The 23,854-nt window shown below is 46.3% G+C and overlaps 1 protein-coding gene across 5 annotated transcripts in view; it reads left to right on the top strand.

Annotated features, from left to right (window-relative positions):
• The window catches only part of LMF1 (lipase maturation factor 1), a 180,574-nt gene that overhangs the window by 44,603 nt on the left and 112,117 nt on the right, over positions 1 to 23,854 (top strand). For all 5 annotated transcript variants that reach the window (XR_010466377.1, XM_005504541.3, XM_065031272.1 and 2 more), the window contains one exon: positions 11,100 to 11,248. Coding sequence is in view for 4 of the 5 variants with exons in the window: in XM_005504541.3 (XP_005504598.2) it covers positions 11,100 to 11,248 (149 nt within the window). In the remaining variant the exon portion in view is untranslated. The remainder of the gene's footprint in view (positions 1 to 11,099; positions 11,249 to 23,854) is intronic.

Genomic DNA, 23,854 nt, shown 5'->3' with positions numbered 1-23,854 from the left:
TGGTGCAGGGTTGTAACCAAAAGCTCCATGTGTGGGTTAAAGTAGTTTCTGGAGTTCATCACCACTGAAGGACGTGGGCCCTGTGGTCATTCATCTCCATCCTGGTGGCTGTTGGCTTGAGTGCTGTTGTGGTTTCCTTGGATGAACGTGGTTGGTGGGATCTGGGCTGTCCAAACACCAGCTCCTGCTCCACATCATGGGGCTGATGGTGCCTCCTGGGTGGTTGCTGTGTGTGTTCCATAGGCATCTGATGGTAGATTGTGTGTAGATGAGCGTTTGTCATGCGGAGTGGTGGGACCATGACCACGGCTGGTGTCTCTGGCCCATGCACTGGTAAGAGCAACCCGTTGGGAACCAATGTGCCTGCGAACATGCAAGATTGTGCTCTCTGCGACTCCTTTTTACCACCAAGACCTGTATTTCCTCTCCTGCACCATGACGACCTTTCACATTCAACTGAAAAATTGATCCTAACCTGCTCATGGTCTTCTCACCAGGTTGAGATTACACCTTTGTTATCACTCTTGTGGCCTGTGGCTGTTGGGGCTTTGGGTGGATGTATCTGTTTAGAGGTTAATGAGCTATGCAGCCTTTTTTCCCCCCTGTTCCGTATACAAGCTATACTTTAAAGGCACTATGTTATGAAAATATAAGGGAGGCAGAGAAAATTTTAAATGAGGTATACTTCAAACTGATGGGGAAGCCCAGTGGAGTCATCCCTTAGTGAGTATTTATCATCTCCTGCAAACATTGAAGCTAAAACATGTGCTTGCATGAGGCTAAAACGTGATGGGAATCTCACATGATACAGCAGGAAAAATTTGTGTAATACACTTTTTATTTTGAGAATTGCATCTGTCTGCTAGCAAAATAGCTCGCCAGGTGCCTTCATGGTATTGGTTTTAATTTGTTCTTGCTTTGAGTGTGCAAGTGGGGAATGATAGTTTTGAAGCAGTGAAGAAAGCAAGCTGGTTGAGCCGTGAGGCTCAATGTTGCCATGTTAACCATGTTAACAGCTGCTAATGGTTTCTTAAGCTGCCAAAGTAGCCTGGAGATGGATTTAACACCCAACAGACACCTGTTTTTAGCAATTTAGCTCTGCAGGCACATGGCACGGTACCGCAGGGGTCCTGTCCAGAAGGAACAGATAAAATGTGTTCAACAGGTTGCTTGAGAAGGTGGAAATCGCTGGCTTTCTACGTCATCTGTGGGCTTTCTTGGTGGAGAATAAGCACAGTAAGAAGGAATCTGACCTGGAAGAGATGAGCATTAAAAGGGTTTTTTGGTATTCCAAACTCAGCTACACCTTCCAAAGCCCTTGTTGGTGTCATTCTATCAGTTAGAGGACCCTTGTGTCCTTGGTTGCAGGTCCTCGCAAGGTTCAGAATGCCCTGCAGATGGGAATAAGATGCTGATTCTCACAGACGCTTGGAGGCTCCTGTTCCATTTCTGAAAGAGTCCACTTGTAGCAAGGCCAAGTTGCAAGATGACCTTTCCAGAAGTGTTAGCCCCAGGGTGCTGTCAGAGTTCCCACATGCTGATCCCAGCATGACCTTAAGTTGGAGTAGACTTACTCTTCTGACTCAGTCAGGCCCATATCAGCTCTTGATCAGTGCTGGGAGGAAAACATCAATTTTGCTGGTTTGGGAGGTGAGGGTTCAGTCTTTGCCTTTCTTGTCCTTTGGGTATGTTCTGGTTTTGCATATTTTCTTTTTAGCCAAAAGCTCCTGACACTGTGCACTTGGCTGTGCCATCGTGTATTCTTTTCATCTGATCAGCGTGAATTTGCACTGAGAATTTGTTGAGTGGGAACGCTCAGACCTTGCAGAACATGCTGCTGCGCCCTAATGCAACATGTAGCACCAGCACTGAATGGATCGTGTCGCCTGGTCATGGTGGCATCACTTGTCCTTGGCCTCTCCTTTTGTTCTGTGTCTGTTCCCAGCTCTGTTCTTCAACATCTTGTTTCACAGTCGGTCCCCTCCATCACTTCCCATGTAATTTATGAAGTCCTCTGTGTGGCATGTGATTTGTGGACTGTTGCAGGATGCCCAGCTTTTTCTTCTCCCCCCATCTTTGTGTCCAGCCTAAATCCTGCTGATCTTTGTCAACATTTATTGATGGCCATCATTGACCCTAATCCTAATAATCTGTTATGGGGAAAGTGAGGTGAATCCCCCGCTGCAGGAGTTGAATCCAGAGGAGATGTTAGACCCCTGTTGGGTTGTCCTGGGGCCCAGCACCAACCAAGCTGTGCCTGGAGGAGGCTGGTGGGGAACCTGAGGAAGCCACCACCTTCTCTTGGCTGTGACACATTCCTCACGCTCTTTCCTTCAGCTCACCAAGAGCTGTGGCACAGGGCTGGTGGCTGGTGGCCACGGGAGGATTTTGGGGGATGGTTTGAGGTGTTGAGATGTCTTGTGAGCAAGCAGTAGCTGCTGTGGTTCCCCATCTCCAGAGACAACATACCCCTCACTTGCATCCTCTTCTTGCCTTGCTGGCCACTCTTGAGGGATGCTGGTGCCCATGAGTTCCTACAAACACAGGTGAAATTATTTTCCTTACTTTAAGACAGAGTAATTAAATACAGTATATACGGATCAAAATGACAGCCGCCCACAGAGCTAAAAACAGGAAATCCATTAACTTCATTATTTAAAAAATAAAATAAAAATCCTCCCAACTGATTCCTCTGTCACTTAAAGTTCTGCATGGAAGGAGGGCTAATTTAACGCTGCATTAACTCACTGTTATCACCCTCCTGTTACCTAAGTAGTTTCTAATGACTACCCTGGAGAGCACTTGGAAGCTTTTAAAAGTTTTTATGCTAAATTTTTTCTTTTTTTCTGTGTGGTTTATACTTTAAGAACAAAAGTTATTGATAACATTTTCCCAAATCTTCCAACAACATCCAGAACTATTCTGTTGGCTGCAGAAACGTGAAGTATCACCAGTCTCTTATCTTTTTGGAAGATGGGACGTTCAGAATGTTTGATAGCGGTGGCGTTTGTTGAAAACGGAATTTGTGGGAAGCTTGTTGGGTTTTGGGGCAGCCGCGTGTCCCGGGGGTGGGAGCGGAGGAGTGGGGGGATCTGCTCTTGCCCAGACGAGATGCCAAAGGGGACTTTGTCCTTAAACCCTCCAAGCTTTGGCTTTTATGGCTCTGAAAAGACTCAAGATGCCGTGGGGCAGGCAGCTTGTGAGACACGTCTCTTTGTTCTGGTGTCCCTGAGTGAAAGGCACCACCGAGCTGAGAAGCAATAAATCATCATCTTTCCTCATTGTCTTTTCCTCAGAGTTGTGCTGGACTGATTTCTTCCTTTTTTAAGAATCTCCTCCTTTCTCTGTCCTGGTTTGGATGTGCTCCTGAGGTCAGCATCTATTACACTTATAATTCTGGGCTTTTTGGGAGGGTGACTTCAAAATGAAGCGTTTTTTGTGCTCTGCAGCATTTTTAAGTCTTGAAGTTGAAATTTCTCCTTTGTATCGGTGGAAAAGTGGGCTTTGCTGTGCTCTTGAGATGTGTGTGATGCTAACGCTTGGGCTTAAATTTCCCCCTTATGGAAGATCGAAGTTAAGCCTGGCATGCGTGCTCTGCCTGGCGATGGAGGAGATTCAGAACAGCTCTCTGACATTATTAACAGGGTTTTCGTGTTTACAGGCTGTGTTGTGGAGAGATCTGGTCTTTCCATTTGGAACCAACAGGAATTTTGTCCATCGGGAGCCCTGGGAAACTTTTTAAACTTCATGCAAACTTGAACATTTCTTGGATGTGCTCTTTGTGCCGCTGCGTTTCACTGAGATTTGGAGAGCTAGAAAGTGAGGGGAGTGAGTCTGTCCCCTTGGTAGGTTTGTTGTCCTTCTGGAAAAGGAAAAAATGGCTGGAAAAGAGGCAAAAAGGGGCAATGTAGCGGGGGAAGGACAGCTGGTGGCGATGCCTCAGGGAGCGCCCGGAGCTCCTGGGGCGCAGAACACGACTGGCTTTGGTGCGAAGTTTTGCAGAGCGAGTTACAGCGATTCACTGAACATCTCTCTCTGCTTTCCAAGGGTTTCCTTCTCCTGCAGTCTGAGCTGTTTGCGTCCAGCTCGTGTTCTCCAGCCTGGAATGGCTCAGCAGTGGCTGGATCCTGCTCGCTTGGGGTTTTGGTGGCACCTCCAGCACCGCGATGCTCATCCCCTGTGCCGGGGCCGCTCCCTCAGCTGCTCCCCTGGCACATTGCAACAGGTGGAGCTCCTGCGTGAAAACCAAATCCAGTTGAAACTGGTGATAATTTTGCCGTGGTTGTTATTGTGGCCAATATTTCACACTGGAGATAAAATTATTTGAAGTTGGCTGCAGGTGCGGTATTTTAATTTATTGGTGAATGTGTTAGGAAGACACTTCAAAATGATGCAGCTTTTTTTTAGGATAGTCAAGAGCTTTGCTTTTCTTTGAGGAAGCTGTTGCTATGAATGATACAAGTTGTAAGGATTTACAGAGTATTTTGTTAAAAAAACGTAAGGAAAAAGCAAAAACATTTATTTCCCATGAGTGTGTTGTTTTTGGGGTTTGAGATTTATAATTCATAGTTGGACAATAGGGCTAGGTTTGACCTGACCGTCCTCCCTTAAGGCAATATGTACTTATTATCATAAAAGAAGCGTTGATACGTGTCCTGGTTTTGTTAAAAAACAAGTTTCTCTTTTAGTGAATTTTGCCTGTCAGCTAAAGCCTTCATATTAACTGCATTTTCCTGGAGAACCAGACACATGTTTTGGTAAACCTAGCAAATGGAATGCAAACTTATTGATAAGCACGGATGGACATCTCGCGAGAGGGGCGACGAGAAGCAAGTGACCAAGAAACTGACCAACTATGTATAACATCCCATTCACGTGAATACTTCATATAAAGTGGGAGATCACGAGGATCTCGCCCTTTTTCCCTTTTGCCTTTTCCCTTTTGCTTATGACCGACATTAGGAGAGGACCTTGCTAGTCGTCCCTGCAAACTGAGGCCTAGTGAGAGTCTGAATCCAGCTCCGATTGGCTGCAGAGTCTAATCCAGGACTTTGGTTGCCGGCTCTGCAGTTGCTGAGACTTTCAAGATTGGTTTTGTATATTTTCTATTGTTTTCTCTATTATTATTAGTAGCATTAGTAAAACATCTTTAATTTTTTCCAACTCTCTTCACTCTGTCCTTCTTTTCCTCCCAATCGCCTCTCCTTAGTGGAAAGGGGGGAGAGGGAGGGGGAAGCGGGGCGGGGGGGGGGGAGAGGGGGTTAACAATACATCTGCCAGGGTTTTATTGTCACCCCGCAATCTTAACCCTCGACAATACGTCAGTACAGTTCTATGCATTTTCTAATTCAGTCTGTGTTTCTGCAAATGGGAGATGAGTGTGGGTGGCGGGTGGAAGAGGAGGATGGTGATGGGGATGAGCGGTGGGTGCAGAAGCAAAGAGCATCCTGGTGCAGGGCAGGTGAACACCCAATTAATTCCTCAGCATATTGCTCACCGCTCGTTTGCATCGCTCGAACCGCATGTGGTAGTTGCGATGAGTATTTGCAAACTAAAGTCTGTGGTCAGAATATTCTGTAGTCATCAGCATAACCCACGCTACAACAGGTGTTTTAGCGCTGTAGCTGGAATTATACTGGATTTCAGGGAGGTAGGGAGGAGAGGCTCCTGAGCAGTTAATCGGATTCCAGTGTAAGTCGGTCTGGATTGAGTATCTCCCTGGTTTTGGCTGCCGGGACGTCTGACACACAATATTCATGTGCAGACAGCTGCAGCGGCCGGACCCGGCTCCTCTGCTAGAAAATGTGTGTACGCCGTAGAAGCATTTGTCTGTGCAGGCAAGCACGCTCTCTATACATTTTATGTGTAGCTATGTAGATACAGAGAGAGACAATTTGCATTATCCCATATTTTAAGAAGGGGAATTAATAAATTACCTGAGCTGTTCTACCATAGTTAGGTGTAGGGTTTGATTTTGACCAGATTATTTTTTTTTTTCCAGAAAAATAGATTAACTGAGGATAAGAAACTTATCTTTGGACCCGACTATTTCATATTTAGTTCTGAAGGCTTTCTGCCCTTCTCTGCCTTATTGCTTTCTCCCTGTGTTCCATGTGAACAGAAAACTGGTTTGGGGACGTGGGGCTGGTTGGGGATGCGGGTGCAGCCAGGGACAAGCTGTGATAACTTGGCTGTTTTTTTCACCAGGTGTTTGGTGGTAAATAATAAAGATGAAAATTGTAAGTCTTAATTACATAATGCTATATAATCTATATTCCATTAGAAATAATACTCTCTATAGGGAGCCGTAATAGGGTTTCTTTGGACTTTTCTGGAGACTTTTCACACCAAATTGACTGGGTTTTTTTATATGTTAAGCATTGGTAACGTTTTCTATGGCGCATCAGATGTCTGTGTGACCGGCTCGGTGAGAGCGCGTGGTGCCAGCGCTTGCGATCCCTCTTTCAAGCCACAAATGGTTTTTGACTCTAGAGATCTCTTGATGTTGAGCTAAATTTCCGAGCTGAAAGTTTAGACTCCTGGAGGTTTTGTATAATTTTTAAGAAGAGAAACATTCCTATAAGGAAAAGGGGAAAGCTAATTTTGGGGTTTTGTTTTCGTTTCCACCCTTCCCTATCTTCCCTCTCCACTTCCCTCCCCAACTGCCCCAGCAGAGACCTCTAGAAAATGCCAAACTATGGATTTTTTCGCATCAAGTTCGGAGCATGTAACAAACATTGGAAACGCGTGTGGGGCAACTGCAGCCGACATTGGCAGTTTGTTTTATTCCTTTTTTTCCTTCCCGCCTCCCCCACCAAAAAAAAAAAGTGGCTCCCTCTCCGGCTGCGCGGGAGATAACAATGGGGCGCTTTGTGCTGCTCTGCAGCTGCTGAAATTTGACTAGATCCAACTGAAGAAAACAGGAGCAGGTGGGTCAACAACATGACCCTTTCGTTCCCAGCAGTATCAGTGTGCGCCAGGGCCGGGGGTGAACCCCGAGACTTAACCCGGGCGTGAGGATGGGTTGGTGTTGAGATGGAGATAGCCCTGATGCCTCTGAGTATCGTGGGGTTTGCTGCCGTTTATAAAACGGGTTTTACTCCAAAAATGCTAGGATTGGGAAATGTCACTGGATGTGACAAACTGGCATCAGTACAGGGTATGGATCTTTACTCCATTACCGGTGCTTTAATCCCCATGTTGCCACTCGTGTGTGGGTTTTTGTGATGCTCCGTGGATGCTCCCAAAGCCCCCGATTCCCAGTGTGTGCCCACCCCTCTCGCACCCAAAATCAGGGATTATTTAATTCCCTCTCTAGGTCTGCCCACATCTGCGCTTTTGCTGTGCTGGAGCTATCCTAAAAAAATACCCAGGGTGGGAATTTCTGCAGCGTGGAGGAGGGTTTGGTACGTGGTTCCTGGTACGTTTGGTGGAGATGGAGGATTTGGTTGTGTTGGGCTCCTTGGGTACCATCACAGCAGCAAATACATCTCATCAGTGCTGCCCACTGGATAGCAACAAGAGGAGGAGGAGGACAGGGAGAAAAATACTGTTATGATGTAGCAGCTAAGTTATGACAGTCAGCTAAGAACTGCTTGTTCTGAAGTCCTTCTCTTCCAAGGTGAGATGACTTGCTTGACTCTTGGTAGGTGTCACAGTGTGTTTGGGCTTTGTGAGCCTCGGAAGCGCTGTTAGAAGGTGGCAATGCTCAAACTCCATCCGTGTTCAGCAGGCACATGGTTACAGCCTCGAACCTGTCTAAAATTGCAAGGGATTTGGAGTCTGAGGCTTTTTAAGGGGGAGACATGAACAACTGTTTGTAAGTCAGCAGTTAGAAACGCGAGGTTTCTGTTGATGGATCTTGTAATCTTGCTTTTGAGTATCAATTTACTATAAAGCGAATGTGATACAAAGCAGAGCTCCCCCTTTCTACACTGTGCTGGGGATACAGTTGTGATGTTCAACAACATGTTCACATCCTTGAAAAATCTTCATCATTTATCTGTAACTTTAAGTAAAAAACATGACATGCATCTCGGATAGTCCAACTATCACAAACACTTGCTTTGCCTATGGGGCAGGATCAAGTGTCAAGGCTTGATTGTTTGCATGTGATGAAGCTTGTAAGGGGACTAACGAGTTATGGTCAGGATGAGATGGGTGCTGAACGGGGAAGGGGACAGCGGTGACAGCTTTGGCACGTGGTTGGGAGCAGGACGGGTCCAAGGCGAGGAGCTGCTTGGGGTGAGAGGGAAATGGATGGAGTTGGAGAAGGAGCCGCTGGTGCCGAGGGCAGCGATGTGGCTGTTTGAGTGATGTGTGCTGGGATGGAAAATTGATCTGCATGACCGCATAAGCAGCTGTGGAACCTCAGCCCATCAGGAAGCGGGTTGTTAATAAATCAGAGGGTCTCTGTGCATATCCACATCTTAAACTTGGTTTTTAGCAGGAACTTGCTGCGATCTGAAGGTCAATAGCAAAGCACTGCACTTCATTGAATCGTTTTGGTTGGAAAAGACCTTTAAGATCATCGAGTCCAACTGCTAACCCAACACTGCACTATCAAATTTGCCCATTGCCATCGATGGGTTCTGCTCAGGATTTAGACACGAGCCGAGGGGGTTTAGACGGAGACTCGTGCGACGGCGCTGTGACCGGAGTTTGTCCTTGGCTGCACTTGCAGTTAAACCCTGCTTGGTGCCGGCTTTAGCTGCACCCGCTGCCAGCCCCCCTTGTCAGCAGTGGGTAATTTAAGAGGTTTCTCCCAACAGCTGGCAGCGCTGGTTACCCCGCTCCCCCCTCCCTGGCACGGGGCACAGTGGATTATGCTCATGGCCGCACAGCCGGGAGCCGCCGGTGCCAGGATTCAAACTTGTCGCTTCGGAACAAGAAGCACAGGTGCGGGCTGAACTCGTGATCCTCGGAGGCCGGCGCGTACCGGGGGCTCCGGCTTCGGGTCGGACACACGCGCGCTCGTGCACGTGTCCCCGTGCGCTCCGGTCGTGTGTTTAACGTGCAGAAATACGTATGGCGCAAACCATTCGTGCCCCTTCCCCTCCACGCGCACAAACGCCCCCCGAGGAGTTTGGTTTGAAAATAAGATTTAAAAAACTGCTGCTGCTTCCTGCTTGGGGAAAGATGAAGCCGCTCAGCAAAGGGAAATACGTATATAGGGATGTAAAGGCTATTTGGAGATACAGAGGTGTTCGCCTCCCTGCTCAGCCGTCCAACGAGCATCCTATACAGAAAAACACAGCGATTAACATATGAAAACGCAGATAACAGTGGGATTCTTGTGCAGGCAGAAGCGGAGATCTGCTACCATTTTAGTGCCAGTTAGACCCGTAACTGCTGTTCGGGGCTGGCTTTAGTAACAATTAACCTTTCACTCTTGGCGATAGCCATCGCTTTCTGGTGCAGCTGCTTTTACAACAGTATATTTCACTTCTTCTCTCAGATGCGCTAATTTTGGTGGTTGGGGGATCTGTTCTAGAACCACGGGGGGTATGGAGAGAAAATGGGGATTTTTTTTTTTTTAATAGCTGTTTGATGTATAATAATAGTTTTGAAAATTATTTACATTTTGATTTAAGGGACCTTGCGCAAATTAAGAAAAAGGAGGAGACTGCATGACTGCTGTTTCAAATATTTTGGAGCAAATTCAGCGTGGTCTTGCTCGTGTGACAGTATCAAACCAGGGGTTTGAAAAATCTCGACTTGCTTGTGCAATCAGGCGTCTCAGCCTGGAGCTGGGAGGAATTAAAGCCTTTAATAGGGGTTTCCCTGCCTGTTTGGGCTGGGTGATGGGATGCGTTATGGACCAAACTCTGTAGTTGCCATTTGAAAATTACTAAGTGCCTGGGGGACTCTAGGGAAGGAACGTGGCTACAAGTGACCCGCAAGGACTATCTGCTTCAATTTATGTAGACACATAGATGGGAATATCAGCATCTTAAATAGCTTCAGGTTGCTGAGGTTTCAGGAATTGTCCCCAATACTTTGACATTTAGTGTCCTTTTCATTTTTTAATGGCTTCAGAGCATGATTATATCACACAGAAATATTTGAAAATAATTGGAGTGTAATTGGAGGTAGGATGAAGTTGGAATAATTTGGTTTTGGCATCAGAATATTGTTACTGGAAAACATAGTGGAGGTTGGACTTCACCTGTCAAAACAGAACTGCGGAGTTCTGGCTCTTCCTGAATAATCATTTCAATATTTATGCTGTGCTGGAAAAAAAATGCAGATTTGCATGAAATAAGTTACAGTTTTTCTTCTCCAAAGAATCTGGTATTGAGGGTGACAGTTTCATTGTGTGGTTACAAGGCTGTGTTTTGATCTCAGCTCAACTCATACTCACCAAGAGGAATTTTGCCCAATCCAGCAATGTGTGAAACCAGCTTGATGGACTTTATTCATTATGATTTCTCTTTATGATTAAAAATTCAAAGCTTCTGATTGCATGTTAAGGTTGGTGATGAATAAGACTTAATGTGATTTTATTCATTATCTTTTGAAGATAAAGTCTGCCCCGTTTTAGCACAAATCCGGTAAAGTCCGTGGGACCATTGATAATGGAATCTGTAGCATCACTGATCAGTTTTGTTCATGGATCCAGTTCCAAAGGCACTGAAATCACATTTTTCTTTGCTTCATAGAAGTCTGTATTTTTTTTCTCTTGCTTTACATGGCACAAACTAACTATATAAACAACAAAAGTGTTGGTGTGTGAGCAACGCAAGCCAATGCACCAAACGTAGCTGCACATCATTTACACTGTCGCTTAAAGCATCTGAATTCCCAGTGTGCGTGATGTGTGTATGGGGACGGAGTTGGTACTTAAATTCCCCCAAGTTAAATTTAAAAAGCATTACAGATTTGGGGGGCTTTTGTTTTTTTGGTTTGGTTTTGATGTTGTTTTGTGTGTGTGTGTTTGTGGTGGGTTTTTTGGTTTGTTTGAGGTTGTTGGTTGATTTTGTTTTGGGGGTTTTGTTTGTTTGTTTCTTTTCCTTCTTGGGTGTTTAAAACTTGTGAAAGGGTGACTTATAGGACTTGTATAACAGCTATTTTCTTTCTCTCTGATGTTGGCCCTGCAGGCTGGGAGTCGCAGCTCCTGGAGACGGGGTTCCTGGGGATGTTCCTGTGCCCGCTCTGGACCCTGTCCCGCCTGCCCCCGCACACTCCTCCTCCCACCATCGTCATCTGGGCCTTCCGCTGGCTCATTTTCCGCATCATGCTTGGAGCGGTAAGTGGAAATGCACATTGTTTTGCTTTTTTTGGGGGTGGCAGCAAAAAGAGCATCTCATCCTAGCAGAGAACCCCACCCCGGTCCGACACAGCGGTGTCCTCTGGTTTAGGAATTTTTCAGGTTATAAGGAAGAAGCAAATATCAGGAAATGCTTCATGCTCTGGTTCACAGAATATTTCAACCTACTATTAATGTTTATTTTAAGGAGGGCAAACATAGGAGTAAGAATATCTGTGCTGATACATTGGTGCTGCTCTTGTGATTGACTCTTGAAAAGGAATAAAACTCAAGTTTGAGACTGGAGCATTGTGGCTTTTTGATAAGATGGTCGGGAATCCTGTGGGTAATTCCCAGGAACCAGGAGCTTTACCCCAAGTTATTTTTTCACTGTGTTTTACTGAAATGTCATTCTCTGCCCTGTGTTTTCAAAGAGAACAATTACTACGTTACAGTGCCAGTGCCAATGGAAATTCCCAAGTAGCTTGTGAAAGAATCAATCAGGAACTGACAGATCTTTGTTAAAATAAAAGTGTGGTAGGGGTGTTATCCTGTCATCTGGATCTGCATTTTGGACTTTTCAAAATATCCCAAAATTTTAAACTGAGGATCCTCACTGTAGGAGGAAATGCTGCTTCTCAAGTACGATGCCAACTATAGAAATAATCAACAGACTGTGACACCAGGTGTAGGGAGATGCAGCTGATTTTCTTCACAAGTTACATGATCACCAAGTTCGTATCCTGCTTTCCTTTTAAACTGAGAGTCTGAGCTTTGCTCTGTGCCTGCTAATTTATAATATAGAATCTGAATTATGGGACAGGTTGGATATATAGGAAAACGGTGCTCACCAAACGTCTTTGTTACTGTTATCTCTGTGCTGCCTCTTGATTTTTATCTGGAGGGTAATAACTCTCCCGTTATTTTAGGGAGAGCCCTCTGCAGAAGAGCTGCCGCCCCTCGAGTCCCTTGTCTGTCTGGGTTACTGATATATAAGTAACAGGCATGGGAGAGGAAAACATGGAAAGGTCATTAAACGGGGATCTATACAAGCAAGTGGAAATCGGTGATTGATGGCATCTTTAATGTTTTGGGGCCCAAACACGTGTACGTTTCCTTCTCGGCCGGGTAATGACGCTTGCAGGCACCGGGCAGGGGGTTTAAGGTGTGAAACCGAAGTTTCCTCCCGGAGCGCGGCAGCACCTGCTCACGGGGCAGCTTTGATTTCTTCCCTCGTCTGGGCAGGACCTGAGGCCTGTGCGCAAATGTGGGGTGACGGAGGTTGTTCCCAGGGGTGGGATTGACAATCATGAGATTTTAGGCCGAAGGAAAGTTTGACTTTCCCGCATGGTTCTCTGGGGATGCTTCTAGCTGGCTGGGATGGGGTTTTCCTTGGAAAATGCCATCCTCGGAGCTAACAATATTCCCTAGGGTCAACTTGATTTTCTTACCTTGTGCTGCAGGTTTGAAACATATCACCATGTGAAGGTTTGAAACATATTGAAACATATTAAATAGGCGAGTTTGTCTCTCTTTTGCAACGTGATGGCTCCCAGTGAAGATTTCAGGCTCCTACTCCGCAGTTCCCCTGTTTTCTCCGGTCGGTTCCTGTATCATGAACAGTACGTGGTGGCGATTTCACTTTTTTTCCCCATTCAGCTTATCAAATTTGGGAAATTTTTCCATGCAGAGCTCTGGCAACCAGAGACTCTACGCTGAAGCACAAGGATCTCCTGCCAACATGAACACTGTGCTGATGCCCATTGCAGCCCCTCTTGTTTCACCCTGTGAAGAAACAGAAGATCAAGCCCAGTAGCTGCTGGATACACAATTAACTGTAAAGGAGGGAGACTGGACCTAAAAGATGTTATTTCCTAACCCAAATTGGTGTGATTGTTGCCATTGGTCTCCTCAGAGCACATTAACCATCCTCTCGAAAGCTGCCTGTATCCTATCGCCCCACGTGCTTGTCCACAACCTCCTAGTTAAGGAGCATTGGAACAGGAATATGTCTTTGTATTTTCTGCCGCATAAACCGTAGAAACCCGCAGAGCTGGTGGGAGACGTCTGAGCAGCACACGGAGCTCATAGATGTGCCGTGCCTGCTCCCTGGCTTTGCTGCTGCCTTTTCTGTCATGTCTCCTTGTTAATCTCTCTCCTGCTTAGGAGAGATTAATTATTATTAATAATTATTCACATACTGCTCCTGACACTCAGCAGCATGCCCAGCCTGGTCCTGTTTCCTTCTCTCTTAGTCTTAACCAGGTTTTCTGCTGCTGAACTATGTGAGCGCCGTCATCCTGGCTGGTGTAAGGGAGCCTTGTTGTTTCCTGGCTAATCCTCCCCCAAAAAATCATGTCCAGATCTTGCTTTATTGTGCATGCCTTCCCCGAGGGCTGCCTGGGCTTGCTTAGGGGAGATACAGCACGTGAGGAGTAAGATAATCCCGGCTGTGTACCTGGGGAGGCGTGGAGCACGGGCAGGCGCTGCGCCTGGGCTTTGGTTGGCAGCAAGCGCTGGGCTGAGCTCAAATATTGCTGACTTTTAAAAAGGCATAATTACATGATTCAATCTATATGTTTGATGTTCCTAATAACCCATTAGCGCAGGATGTAAAGACGGATGCTTCTTAGGAACACGCATACGCAACAGAATAACAATCCCTTTGTGTGAGCGAGCAGCTTGTTAGGAAATATAAGTGATGCAAACAGACATTTATGGGGCTGATTTGCCTCAGAAGTGCTTGGTGACTTGGTGTCTTTGTCGTTTTGCTTGTGATTCTCCGTCACTCTGATTTCTTGAAACCTGGAAGATGCAAAGTGTTTTGTGGTTCCGCAAGAGTCAAGAGGAGGGTAAGCAAAGGTGCGTGCTCAGCCTGTCAGGCGTTAACCAGGGACGATGCCCAAACCGCAGTGATGTGACAGGGGACCAGTCCGTGCTGGCAGTGAGGGGCTTTGCTCAGTGATGTTCTCTGGAGGTAATAAGGTGTTTTGACATCTGCAGCTACCTGGGGAGATATTGAAGGCACGGTGCTGCGGTCTCAAAGCCTCGACCTTTTCTCAAGTGTAGATATACATATATATCTATGTCTTTCAGCAGACAGATTTTGTTTTCCAGCTGCTCTGTTCCCCACAGGGCTCTTGTTGGACTTGGTGCATTTGATGGGTTTGAGCCATTCAGTCAAACTGCAGATCTCTGTAATCACCTGATCCCCAGCGATGGGACTCGTTGGAGGGGTAACTGTGCCTCTCGGATTCAGTGGAGCAGCATCTCCCCTGCATCTCACAGCTTTTCCAAGCCAAGTCACATCTGTGCTATCTGGGCTTCGTGCTCTGGCCGGGCTGTTGTGAGGAGTTTCTGGTTTAATTACTGGGCTCTCATCATAGGCTGCACTGGGTAAGGCTGTGGGCTTTACCTCTGAGATGGCAAGTTTCTGTTTAGCCCTTTCTTTTTTGGTGACAAACAGCAGCATTGCTGACGAGCTCTCCTTTGTCAGAAACTATAATTTGTGGCTAATACCCCATTCAACAAATGTTAGTCCCGTTCTTTTTTTGCACTTGAAAGCAGATGACAACTTGGCCAAGTTCATATATTCTGTGTAATTACCTGCTATGGGTGAAAACCATGTGCTGGGGAATCCAAATACCTGTGTGGCTTGTGCTGGGGCAGAGGGGAGCAGCTGTGAGCTGATGAATTGCCAACACTGTGTTGCTGAAATTTCATAGTAGCTCTTTGCATCCTGAAAGTCGTTAGTGATTGCATATGTAAACCATAAAATATTGTTTCTGTTTCTTCATTAGTTGTCTACAAAAACGTTGCGTGCGTACTCGCTCAGAAATGTGAGAATTTGACTTTCATCAACACCTGTGTGCGTAACTATAGTAACACTGATAAAACTTACAGAAAAATACACGTGAGAAAGGATAGAAGTAGGGGAGCGTGATTTAACTGGATTTTGGGAAGAACCCTGGACCAGGTTCGTCCTTGGAGCCCCTGCAGGCAGCGCTGGGTGTCCGGGCACCCCCCGGTGGGCCTGCAGAGGGTGATGCTGGTGAGCATAGACGTGACTGATGATTTCCTCTCTGATACCCAAGGGTTGTTTCTGCTTGTTACATGCAGTTCCTCTGCTCTCACACCAGAGGGGTTTTGACAAAAGGCAGTTAAATGTGGGGCTGTTCCCTCCTACCAGCACATCTTTCTGTCCACGAAGCAGATGTTATCAGGGTGGGTAATGAGTTCAGCTCTATCTCTAGCATTGCCTCTCCCAGCTGGAGCTGCTGAAGTTGGGTGGTAGCGATGGGACAGGTCAAAGACTCACCAGGTCAAAAAGCAAAGCAAGTGGCGAGTCCCCTGTGAAAACCGCCCCGCTGCTGGGGATGGAAAATATGACCTGGGCACTGGGATGGGGAAGCGGGTCCTGGATGGAGCCAGGGCAGAGACTGGGCTGAGTGCATGCAGAGCTGGGGCAAGGAGCTGTGCGCCCGGTGCTCACCAGAGATGCCGCGTTGTTCCCAGCGAGGTGCCGGGACCCCTTCCCGCTAGGGCAGGTTTGTCGAGCCTGGTGCTGCCAAAATCCCGCACGGCCAGGTTCGAGCTGCTCAGCTCCGTGCCAAGATCTGTCCTCGCACCATTACATCTTTGGCTTAACGGGGAGAGCAATGAATAGCGGGCAGCTTGGAGTGGAGGAGACACGAGCGGTTTTTATGGGGGTGCGCGTTAGCCTTGGCACGTGCGTTGTCTGTCCCGCTCCACGTTGTTTGAGGTTTGGAGATATTTGAAGTATGCATGTAGGTTTTTAACGAGCATGTATCGGCCGTGCAGGGCCTGGATTGCTGCGGCAGACGGAGCAAGTCATGCGAGGGAACCCGTTTTACTGCAGCTCCATGCGGCTGCAGCCGCGCAGCCAGTACTTGTTGGGGCTGGTGTGAAAAGCGATATGGAAATGTCATTATCCATTTGCAACTGGTGTTCCTCCTGTAAAACACGGGGCACCCAAAATGCCTTTAGGTCAGGTTGGACTTGAGGCCAATGAGAAGCAAGAGCAGAGTAAATGCCAAGTGTTTGCTGCTTGGCCACGATGCTGTCAGATGTCAGTGGTCCCTCCATAAGCGCCCAGCAGTGATGGGCTTAAATTTATATGGCTTTTCATCACCTCCACTGTTTCCTGTGCCTTTTCCATCCCTTCCTTTCTTTCTGTGGGATGTGAATGGGGATCCTGGCAGCTGAGGGCTGGTGACATGGATCCCATCCCAACAAGGGATGTACCCATGGGAGTATCTGTCAGAAATGGTGATTGAGGAGGTTAAACACCTCGAGATTCCCACTCTCTTGTTCCTACAAGCCTCCTGTGTCCCTGTTTCATGACATGCTACACAGCTTGTTTGGGCTGTTAATGGCCAAGTGGTCATTTCTCAAGGATTTCCAATAAACGCTTAATTTTGCATCAGGACGGGTTTGCAGTGCTCTGTTAGGCAGCTCTGCTGAGGTGTGTACATTAGCGGGGAAAGTCAAAGGATTCGATAGGTGACGTTTGCCAGCTTGGTCTGGTGTTCTGTACAAATAATTATCATCATAGGAGATGTAACAGGGAGGTGGGGGGAAATCAAGCATCAGGGCTGTAACAGTCCATTGAGAAACTGGAAGTAAATAGGGAATTAGGGTGGAGCTGTGTCTTGCAAAGGATCGCAGACATATGGAACAAGTTACCAGGGAAGGTGGCTGGAGCAGAGAGTATAAGTGAGTCTGAGACATCTTGATTAGTTTCTGGAGGAAAGGATTGAAGAGTGTAGTGAAAAAGCAGGGAAACAGGATTTAAAGCACATTACCACTTTAATTTAAAAGTGCCCAAAGCAAGGAAATTCAGATTTAAAGCTGCCAATCTGTCAGTGGCTGCTGCAGGTGTCGGGCTCTGTGTGCAGATGGGTCCGTGCCCCGCGGGCTCCGGGCAGCTTAAGCCAAAGCCTCCTGCTTGCCCCAAGAACCAGACCCTTTAATATGTGTGTTATATAAAAATATTTATAATATACATGGATTTTTATATAATAATATTATAATAATCTGCTGTATGTGTGCCGTGTTCTTGACGTCTTCCTTGTGCGGTGCTTGTAAGACCATTGCAGGGGCTGCTCCTGCTGGTGGGCACAGGAGGAATTTCGGGAAAGCCAAGCGCATCTTTTCAAGCCGTGATTTGTGACTTGGTCCCTCCCCTCGGTTTACTTTTTGTAAGCAAAATTTCTGTTTATTTTATTTTTTCCACTTTCTGGATTTCCCTTTCTGAATGTAATTACAGACCGACCCCCCAAGTCCCAGCTCGGCCTCTCCGAGCTGTTCGAGTTCATCCTCGGAAGAAGCTGCTGTGGAACAGGAGTCCCGGAGCATTTTTTGGCAGGGACATAGAAAATAGTTTAAATCCACTAGTTTTTCAAGTCTACACAAAAGATGTTTCCCCTTTTACAGGGAGGAAAAAAAATAAAGTGGTAGTCTTGGGAAAAACTACTGCAAACCATTTATAATAATTAGCAATGAATTCTTCTGCTAAATTCTCATAATTGTTTCCTAGTAAATATTGGCCATCTTTCACATAGAGAAGTGTTTTCATGGAGAAAAGACCAATTATTTCCAGATCAAATACCTAATGATATAGAAATAATATCTTTAATTTATTTTTCATGTTTCTTTTAACCAACAGCAGTGCATTATTTTAGAAACTGGTGGTTCATGTTAAACTCTTCATTTTTCTTGCTTTGTTTTTTGCTTGGATCTGTTAAAAGTGTCATAACGTGGGTGGCATTTTAAAGGTTACTGGAAAGGGTGGGGATGTGATTAGCTAATAAGGGAGATGAACTTTCTGGCAAAAATAATGAAGACTTTGAAGCAAACAGAATCTGGATGCCTGTAGTAAAATTGCATTAGATGTAATGAAATCAAAGTCAGTATTTAGGCTATCTCTGTAAATATAAAAAACGAAGAGAAGAATCAAACGGATGTAGTTGTCATTTCAGTGACAAGCATGCCCTGATCCTGGGCATTATGGCTCTGAAATTGAGAATAATTATTCTAATTTGTTTTATTACATTAGCGTGGGTAGGAGGGAAGAAAGGGTGCTTTCTTTTATGGCTTTCTCATTATTCATCGGCGAGCGCGGCGGGGCCAGGGCTCCCGGCTCCCGCGCCGGGGCTTCATGGGAATTTTTGGAAAATGATGTCTGCAATGTTCTGACCTTTGCCGTCCCAGCTGCAGCCTCCTCCTCTCTGCAGGGATCCCACACTTGACTCCTTAGCAACCTCCTTTGTGCCTCTGATCTCTCTCCATTTGTCTAGTAATAGCCCTTGGCAGGAAGACTTGTTGTTCCTTCGGTGGCTGTAAAAGGCCGGGAGCCGCTAATGCCAAGTGCTTTTGCAAAATCCCTTTCACCAGCCCTTGCAGCGCGGGCTTCAAAGTCAAGCAGATGCTGGTGCGGTTGTGGTGGCTTCTCAAAGGGTCTTTCTGGTGGCTGGGGGGAAAAAAACCAGCAACAAATAAACCAAAGGAAAAATCAGCACCAGTGGCTTCTCTTTCAGAAAAGCGTTTTCCCATCCGTTGAGGTGCTTTGCAGTTGTGTTCTGTGGTGACTCTGGTTTAGCTCTGGACCAACCTGCGCTGGTTGCAGCAGAATCTGGATGTTCACTTGTTCTGCAGGTGGGACCTGTCCTGTGGGTTCACAGCCCTGGGGACATCTAAACCCCCTCTCTGGCTGTGCAGGAGGTTACCAGGCAGGCAGGGTTTGCTCACCTGAAGGCTGGTTGTTCCATAGAATCATGGAATCCCAGGTTGGAAGGGACCTCAGGGATCATCTGATCCAACCTTTCTTGGCACAAACCCGGTCTAGACAAGCTGGCCCAGCACCTGTCCAGCTGAATCTTAAGTGTCCAACGCTGGGGAATCCACCGCTTCCCTGGGGAGATTATTCCAATGGCTGATTGTTCTCATTGGGAAAAATTTCCTGCTTGTGTTCAATCAGAATCTTTGTACCCGTCACCCCTCACCTTTTCCATGAGACTCCTTGTACGAAGGGATCTCCAGCTGCTTTGTGCCCACCCGTGAAATACTGGAACATCTGGAGCCTGGTCCTACAACCTGCTAATGCTGGACCTGAACTGATGTTCTCCAGATGATGGGGAAGTGCTCAGACCTGAATAGGGCTGGTGGTGGGTTCTGAACTGATGTGCGAGGTACAGAATAAAGCTTCTTAAACAGCAGAGTCATGTGAGGAGCGTTAGCTTGTCATTCTTTAGCTAAGGAAGAGGTATCGTAGCCTGTTATTTCTCTCTCTTTTAATGGAAGAAGCAGGCGAGATTTGAATTACCAGCTGTTTGTGTAATGAGAGGTTTGTATGAACATCAGGTAAAGCTCTTCTTAAAACCCTTAGTTTGCTACTGTCAGAGTTATGGAAAAAGGCTTCCAAAAAGCCTAAAACCTGTGTCACATTTTCCCTGTGTGGCGTTTTCAGGAGAAATGAGTGAGACACCGCTTTGTGGCACGTTTAATCCAGATCGTCCTTCCTGCACCACAGAGCTTGAACCCTCTGGCAGAGCCCACGCGCGGGTTGCTTAGGTCTGGCCCAAATCCAGGCTCTGCCGCCAGTGCGGTCCATGCCCAGCCCTGCACCAGAGTACTCTGCAGTTGGAGATTTGGCCTCAGAAATTATGCAGATATTTAAAAGTATGCAAACAACCTCCATAGCCATAACGTGAGCTCGAGGCATAAAAGGACCATAGAAAGTGTATTGAATTTTCCAAAAGCTGGAGCCCTTGCTGGTCTGGGGAGTTAAATATTTTTCTTTTATGAGGTATATTGGAAAAAAGTGGCATAAAATGGTGTTGTGGGGCTCAGCGGCAGTTTGACACATCCCGCAGGACTCTGTTGCTGCTGCAGGGTTGCACCCTTGAGCATCTTTCCCCCAGTGACTGCAGCATTTGGGCATGAGATTTATTACTGAGGTTGAAATGAAGTGCAAGAAAATGTTCAAGATTTATCCTTTCAAATGCAGAAAGCTGGAGCAGACCAGGCAACCTGGTGTTAGAACAGCAGGAAAACTCAGATTTCTTTGGTGTTTCTGTTGTGGTCTAAAGGCGGTGTGTCTGGATTTGAGCACTTCGGGTACCAAGGTCTGGCTTTGTAAAGCTCCTTCCTCTTCCGTTAATTGGGGTCTAAATTACAGCTGGTTTGTCTTTAAAACGCACTGGTGTGTATCTCTGGGAGCATGTCATATTATCCAAAAAATTAAAATATAAAGTTTAGGATTGCCCTTCGTTGAGAGCTTTTTCTTTTTCCCCCACCTCCTGTATTGTGAAGACATGGAAAGAAGGTCTTTAAATTGACTCTAAATTTATAGCGCGGGTGCCCCGTACCCCACCCTGCTCTGCAGAGCCGGTATCAATAGGGGTTTTGCAGACATAGCTTGAGTCACCAGGCTTCTTCTCGGCTTCCCGTGCTATTGGCCTGTCTGTACCATTTTTTTTCAGAATTAATTTTGGGCTGAAAAAGTCTCAAAGAGTGCTTTGTTCCTTCTTGACACTCATTCTGGGCGACGGGGGGGGGAAAAGAGGAAAAAACCGTGGAAAATCTGACATCTGCATTGTAGAGAAAAATCAATAGATAGGGAGGAATATAATTATCCCCCACTCCTGAAAGAATTTTTAAGATTTTTTTTTTTTGTAACAGTGACTCACATCAGCTTAGAGCTTGAATGACATTTTAATTATTTAGGCTTTTTTGTGTGTCATTTTGCGTCACCGGGGCGCAGCAGCCTGGAAGGGGAACGGTTGGGCAGCGCCATGTGCGGGACACGACAAGGAAGGATTTGCCGTGTTGGGGGTTGAGCCGCTTCCTCACCCCGAATCACATTTGCTGGCATCCAGTAAATAAGGAAACAGTTTATCTTCGCTGGAGATGTTTCACTTATACAAAGTCTAAAATCCATATGGAGCTGGCCACCGGTTGGCAGCCTCTGTGTGTTCAACAACCTACTGCATTTGAAGGAGAATTTCTTAGTCGTAAAGAGTTTTCCACATGCTTAGTGAGTTTTATAAACCAGTCTGGTTCGGTGTCTTGCTGGCCAGGTCAAGTCCTGCAGCAGGCATGAGCGTAAATGTGGGTTTTGCTAAGAATTTGCTGGAAAATACTTTCTTTTCCCTCTGATTTGCTCAGGTAGGTCCATGGCTATTTTTCCTTTAACTCTGTAGTTAGCTGGCAAAGGTAGTGGTGATGTTGGAGGCAAAATAGGGTCTTGTTCCATGTAGCTGATATCTCTAGTTGACATATAAAATAAGAGCACAGTGACAAATGTTATCTGTGACACCTGCAGTTTGTCCAGGGTGTTCATCGGCTGAGTTTGGGAAATGCCATTTATACGTGATGGACGCAGAGTAGGGCTGATGGATAGGAACTGCAAGGGACCAAATGGAGCAGGGGAGAAGGTTTCGAGCGCTCATTTCATTCTGGATGCTCATTCAACCCGGGTTGAACACTTTATAGTTCTCATGCGGACGGCAGTGTGAGATTTCTGAGCATGTGGAATGGCCCGGAGCCGCAGTCAGCTGTAAATTAATATGACAAAGATCTCAACTTTCCCCTTCCCCAGGCCAGGATTTCTTATGACTGGAAGGGGTTTGTGTGCACAGTCTGGCTGCCCCAAGCTTGGCCAAAATCATCAAACCCTGGGGTCTTTGTAGCCACCGTCCCATCAGTATGAATTTAATAATTCTGGTTAGAGCTCGATTCAAAGCAAGGCCACGGAGGTGAAAGGGCAATTGCTGGTTCACTTAGCCACCTGTTTCCTTCCCTTTAGCTTATATTTAATTTGTATTGCTGAATACCTTTCCCTTCTGATATGCAAGGCTTTGAAAGTCCCTTCACTCACCCCCAATGTGCAAACAGAGCTGGTGTTTCTGGGGGGGGCTTGGTTTTCTCCTGGGATGTGAGCATGCATTTGCCTTTATCAAGAAAATAAAAATACACTTTAAAAGCCATTTTCCTGTCCCTCCCAACACATACATACACTTAATAGTTTTATCTAACAATTAGAGTGGATTATAAAAAGAGAAAAGTTCAAAAACGTTCTAAAAAAAATCCCTATCTCCTGCCCATTAGTCTCCAGTCCTTATGTCAAAATAAATGCAGGTTTAAAGTTTTTAGGTGATGCTACCAGGAGGTGGCTGGAGGTGTGAGACCCGATGGCCACATCTACACGTGATTTGGGGGGTTTGAGCCCTGCTTTCCAAAGTGCTGCTAAATGATTTCTTTCCTTCCCTTGTTTTCCATTTGATTTGCCTGTCTCCTTCACCTTTTGAACTTCGCTTAATCTTTGCCCCAAAAATATTCCTTGCAAGATGTTTGTAGCTTATGTCCAAATGAGAGGAGGGTCTTCCGGGTCTTCTGGAGTCTCATGGGGTTGTCCCATGGGCATGTCCTCTGGCTCCTTTTCCTTCTGGTCCCCCGCAGGACTTTGTCACGTCCACAGAGAAGACAGTTTGACAGTTTGGGTCCATCAGGGATGCGCTCGCTTCTGCTTGTCAGAGAGCAGGGGATGGGGATTTTCCCCTGTGCTTTGATCTGTGGTATGGCAGCATAATCTGCTGCAGCTGTGGAGCCTGGGCCAGTTCAATATACACCGAGAAATTTTGAAAATGGATTGGGAATTGTTAGCAGACTGAAAGAAATCCGGGGAATGTCAAACTCCAGCAGATGTGGGGATCCCCATTTCCTCCCTTCCCCGTTCTGTCCTCCTGTGCTCACTTGGATGCAGATGCCATTTCTCAAACGGAGTTTGCATCTTCCAGAGAACAGGAGCTGACTTCCAGAAATGTCAGCAGAGTCCAAATAGTTCAGGGAGAGTGTAGAAACAGAGTTGACCCGAGCACGGAGCAGCTGGTTTGTCCGGTGTGTCCATACCCAGGATGCACATCTCCATACAGCAGGATTATTTAGCGAGCTTCCATGGCTCCTTCTCCTTTCGTGCTCCTCCTCAGCAGAGATGATGCTACAGGGCACACAGGTTTTCGTGCCCTTCATGCTCTTGTTTCTTGGTCCCACTTCATTTGAAAACTGGAAAACTCACGTGTGAGCGTGGGAGTGGAAGTGGACTCGAAGACAGCAGCGGCGTAAAGAAGATTTGAAACACCCCCTAATTATAAGAGTGGGAGTTTTCTGTGCTGAAAAACAGATTTGATATTAAAAGCTTTAAGTGACTTTCCTGTTTGAAAGCTTTGTAGTAAACAAAATGTGATTAACTCGCTTAGTGACTCATTGCAGGAAGCATTTTGATTTTCGTTGTGGTGCTTTTCACAGTATCACAGTATGTTTGGGATTGGAAGGGACCTCAAAAGATCATCATATACTATCACTATCATATACTATCACTATCATATACTGTCACTATCATATACTTGTTTTAATTATCCCTGCCGAATAATAGAGCTTGATAACAGCTTGGGCAAGGTAGGAGGGAAGGTCATCAAGATAGCTGTCCTTTTTTAATATTACAGCATTCTTACACAGAGCCTTCCTGAGCATCTGTCCTGCCACTGACAGGGCTGTCGGCTGCGGCACATCCTGCGAGATGCTATC

Source organism: Columba livia, chromosome 15 (genome assembly GCF_036013475.1).
Source record: "Columba livia isolate bColLiv1 breed racing homer chromosome 15, bColLiv1.pat.W.v2, whole genome shotgun sequence".
NCBI lineage: Eukaryota > Metazoa > Chordata > Aves > Columbiformes > Columbidae > Columba > Columba livia.
The sequence above is the reverse complement of the archived record's forward strand: the minus strand, read 5'-3'. Positions and strand labels throughout refer to the sequence as shown.